At 37.0% G+C, this 4672-nt stretch overlaps 1 protein-coding gene across 1 annotated transcript; it reads left to right on the top strand.

Moving 5' to 3' along the window:
- Positions 1–370: 370 nt before the first annotated feature.
- LOC104407873 (chromosome unknown open reading frame, human C20orf85) lies at positions 371–4115 on the top strand (the record flags this gene model as incomplete). The annotated part of the gene is made up of 3 exons (XM_010017265.1): positions 371–452; positions 1482–1580; positions 3960–4115. Coding segments are annotated over 3 exons (337 nt in total), but the record flags the coding sequence as incomplete, so codon positions are not given.
- Positions 4116–4672: the final 557 nt, after the last annotated feature.

The raw sequence follows: 4672 nt of genomic DNA, 5'->3' as shown, positions 1-4672 counted from the left end.
GGGCGAGGAGGGGCAGCGGGGCCGGGCAGAGGGCCCCTCCTCGGCCAGTAAAACCGAGAGGACGCATGAACGGGCACCGGGACTCATTTTCCATGTGGGCCATAGCAAATGTGACCTCCTCCACTTCCCAGTAGGAATGTAATTTGCAAGTGTTTTCACACCTACTGTTTCATTTCCAACTTACGGAAAGTATTTCCGCTTTACCTCCAAGTCGGGCAGTTGTTAACTCATGCATAAGCTTGATTTTGAGGTAAATGTCTCAAGCTTCATGTTAAAGTGCTGTGCTTCTTGGCAGTGGCAGTTGGGTTTGCATTTTTCCTTTTATTTTAATGGAAGCTTTCAAAGTAATTTAAGTACTTCTCTGTTTCAGGAAAAAATACATTGAAACTGAATTAGAGGCTGCAAAAAAATGGTCTCACAAATGGGGATTCTTGAAAACGCCTCTTGATGAGGTAAAAATGAATGGCATATATATAAACACATGAAATCGTACACAAATTTATGTGGACACAAATTATGAGAGCACAAAAAGCTAGAAGAGTACTGAGTATACTTTACTAAGCTAAGTTCTGAGGTAAGAAGTGCACTACTTTTAAGATGGGTTCAAATCTTCACTTTTCCTCTGAATAAAATATGGCAAGTGGTAATTTATATGCTGTGCATATTCTGGTATATTTCTCTTGAGAAGCATGACTTCCAATAGTGTTAACAAGTACTAGATGCACACTGACAGGAAAATATTTCCCCTTTGTCTATCCATATGGTAGTTTAAAAATCTAGGGGAGAGGGTTCTATCTAATTAAATTTTCAGTGGGGGAATTATCAACAAATGAAAATATTTGGAGAGATGTCTATTCTCAGTGCTGTTTAGGTATTAGAATATAGTAGCACATAATGTACATTTGGAATCACAGTATTTCGTTGCTAAAGAACAGGGTTGATGCAGCCCCTGAGTAATTACATATGTACATTCCAGGAGGCTAAAAGTACTTAATCTCTTTTAGGAGTTTTTGAAAATTCCTACAGGCATCCAAGTTAGCACCTTGGAAAACTTTGGTCCTCTAGGCTTCAACATCCATCTGTCATGCATACCTCCTTTGCACAGGCTACAGCTGAAAAGCTGACAAACTACACGTTGTTACTATTGGTAAATGTGTATTTAGCATTTGTCAGTCTTTGTTTTGTGGTCATATAAGATACATGACAAGATACATTTCTAGCCCTTTTTGGGGCAGTGATGTAGTTACGAGAGTTGGAATCACTCAGCAATATTTAGCCTTTCATCTGAAATACAGAATTGTATTACTTTCTGAAACAAAAAAAACCCCATTACAATGGTTTCCAAAGCACTACAAGAGGTAGCCCTGTTTTACATGGAAAGAACAGGAAATTCCTCTCAGTGAGAATGGTGTTGATATCAGACACTACAGCATATTTCAAAAGACAGAGTCCAATTTTTAACACTGATGTTTTGGTTTTAGTTGATTCACGATAAAAAGGAAGAAAATACAAGCCCCAAGATAGAGCTTCCAGAACATCTACAGGTTCGACCTGTGACACCTGTGGAAAAATACATTAAGGTTAGAAAATTAGATTTTAAAATTGCCATGCAGCCATATCCTTCTTAAGAAACCACACAAGCTCTAAAAATCAGTTGTCTTGTAGAGGTGGGCCTTTAGCTAAAGGTCAAAGTAAATTGTATTTGCAACCCAAGCAATGCTTTAAAAGCATTCATTTAAGACAAGGAATTGCCCTTTGGGTATGGTTGTTAGTTCACAGAGCTTTCACTGTACATAAATCACTGTATATAATCATCTTTCTGTAAAGCACCTCCCCCATGCACTCCATCCAGTATCAGAACAGCCAACTGTGCAGCTCAGTGCAGAACAGTGCTCACAGAGCCTGGCTGCTGACGAGTCATTGCTCAGATATATACATTTATATTACTTCAAGCCTTATCAAAACCTATCTCAGTTTTAACTATTGGTTAAGATGCAGTCATTTTTCTTGCTTCATTTAAGACAGTCTTCTTTTTGTCAGAGATAATGCCACTGTCCTCTTTAGTTGCAAAAATCAGTAAGAAGCCAGTTCTAATGGGCCAGTTAATAACTATCTGATTTTATATTATGTGATATATATTCACATATTCAGAGTCTAAAAGCTGTTAAACAGCTGGAAATGAGAGCGGAATGTGACTGATGGTTTGATTTAAAAATACACAGTGTCAGAATCACCAGTGCATAGTGTAACTGCACAGGCAGCTAAATCAGTGACATTGGGAGAGGACCATATTCATAAAAGGGGAAGCAGAATATGCTAACAAAAAGGAAGGTTAGTCCGCTTAGAGTAGATTAAGGAAACAAAAGAGATTGGAAATTCCTACTTGCTGAACTAGGTTTCTTTCAAAGCATTCCAAGGATGGGGAAATAAAGCAAGGAAATAGTAAAAGCTTTTACTGGGATTAAACTGAAACAAAAAATAAGAGTTAGTGCTGAGTGTGGCAGAGAAATTAAATAGCAGTATTTCTGCCATTAGTTCTACTTGTTCTTCAGTTTTGTCTCAAGCCTCCAATTTCAGTCAGGTTTACCTCTGCTTCAGCACAGTGTATGTGCGTTAGCAAATCATGCAGACAGCTATCAGCTGCTAAAGTAGCATGCACAGCTTAGTGCATGATGAAACAGGGATCATAGTTTCCAACTCACCTCAGAATCTTTATTTGCTAAGGAAGATAAAGGTTACTTGTGATTTAGGTCCTCCTTACATATTCAGAGTGAAGTTTTCTAAGACCTTATACAGAACTGTGTGTCTTTTTGCACATTTACCTTCCTGGTAACAGTCATCATATCTGTTCTCTCTAGTTTAGATTAATAATTGCTTTTTTATAGTCCCTTCCCCCAGATTGCAAGTGGGACATGGTTTCCTTCATTATCCTGCTCAGTGGGTGGCACTTTTGGCCATAAAAATTATCTTTTCAGAGGAACTGCTCCACCTAAATATCATAAACATTTTCTAATCTTGGCCAAAGAACAAAGTGAAGCAACTCTGGCAAGAGAACTGAAACATTGTTCTCTTGCTGTGTATTTCTCTAAGTCCCCAGATGCTAAAATGATATAATGTGCCCAATTGAGATGATTCAGCCAAAGTAAGCACAGCAGTCGGTGAACAGAGTCTGTTGGCTTTTGTTTTGTTTCCTTTTAGCTAGATTAGTTGCAGATTAACTTGATGCTTATCCATCCTTTAAAGTAGAAAGAAGGTGGAACGAATAAGTAGTTGTTGATGCAAAAGGCAGCTTGGTCAGTAATATCTTTAGCATTTGGCCACAAAACTATTGTTCTGTAGCTGCATTGCTACTAAATACTTTACAGCAAGTATAAGATTCTACTTCTCTTGTAGAGAAGTTAACTAGTTTTAAAGATTATTATTATTATTTAAGGAAAAAACCTAAAGCTGAAGATGGGATTCTTCTAATAACATAAAGTCTTTAGAAAGATATGGAACAAAACGTGTTTTTTTTTCAAGTATGCTAACATACAGAACTAAATAATATTTTGTAGTTCGATTTCTTGTTAAACATACCAATTTAGGCACTAAAAGACTGGCTTTTTTAGAAGGATGGTAAATGAAAGTTACGATGTTGGAATTTGGCAGGTTTACTCCTTTCTTTCTCTGTGTCTTGCTATAGAAGGGGACCTAAATTATTCTAATGACTTTCTAAATTATAAACTATTGTGTAGTATAAATCAAACTTGCTTGCAACTGGGCTTTCAAAGTTCTTATTTCCTAACTCTTAATGTCAGTGTGCGCTCAGGATATTAATCCAGTAGATTGCATTTAAAAGCACTATTTTTTATAAGTTTTCATTTTCATTCACAGTACAGCACAAAAGAGGATGTTGCATGACAGAAACTACAATCAAAAACCTTTCAATCATTGAATTCTACATGTTACTTTTATTTTAGGTGCTTCCATCTCCTCCAGTACCTAAGACTACCCAGCAGTTTATTGGTTGGAGATCAGCTGTGCCAGAGTTGCAACTTGAACATGGTTTTCAAATCCAAAGCTGCAAAGGTACCTTTTTCAAGGATTTGAAGTGGCCGTGTGAACCCTCTGATTGACATTAAGAAATAACAGCTAGGCACATAGGTCTATTTGCATCCCTAAGGAAACATTCTATGGTGGACTGTTGGACTGTTAAACACTTATGCTTTAAAAAATCCACACTAATTTTGGTAAAGCATGAACATCTTAATGTAGCATTCTACTTGTTATATCTGTGGCATCCAAGCTGTTAACAATGCTTTAGGTTTACTTTGAAGTAACAGTGAATAAACTCCTATAAAGATCACAGAGCATGTACTACTTTTATTAGCATTAGTAAGATTATTATTTTTAAATATTTACTGGAAGTTTTTAAAAAACCTTAGTTTGTAATGACAGAGCACATTTTTATACTTGTTTCTTCATCAAAATCTCCATTCAGAATCAGTTTCACAGCAGCTTTTTCAAACATAAATACTGACTGCCATGTTCCTGACAATCCTATGCTGCTGCTGATTCCCAATTCATCACTTACCAGCACTGGAATCAGTGTTTAGAATTAGTTTTCGATCAGTGCTCTGGACTGGCCCACTACTGAGTTGCTCAAGTGTGTGTGCTAGCACGAAGACGTCTC

The sequence above is a fragment of the Nestor notabilis genome, unplaced genomic scaffold, assembly GCF_000696875.1.
Source record: "Nestor notabilis isolate BGI_N333 unplaced genomic scaffold, ASM69687v1 scaffold12896, whole genome shotgun sequence".
Taxonomy (NCBI): domain Eukaryota; kingdom Metazoa; phylum Chordata; class Aves; order Psittaciformes; family Psittacidae; genus Nestor; species Nestor notabilis.
This window is presented reverse-complemented; position numbering and strand designations above follow the sequence as displayed.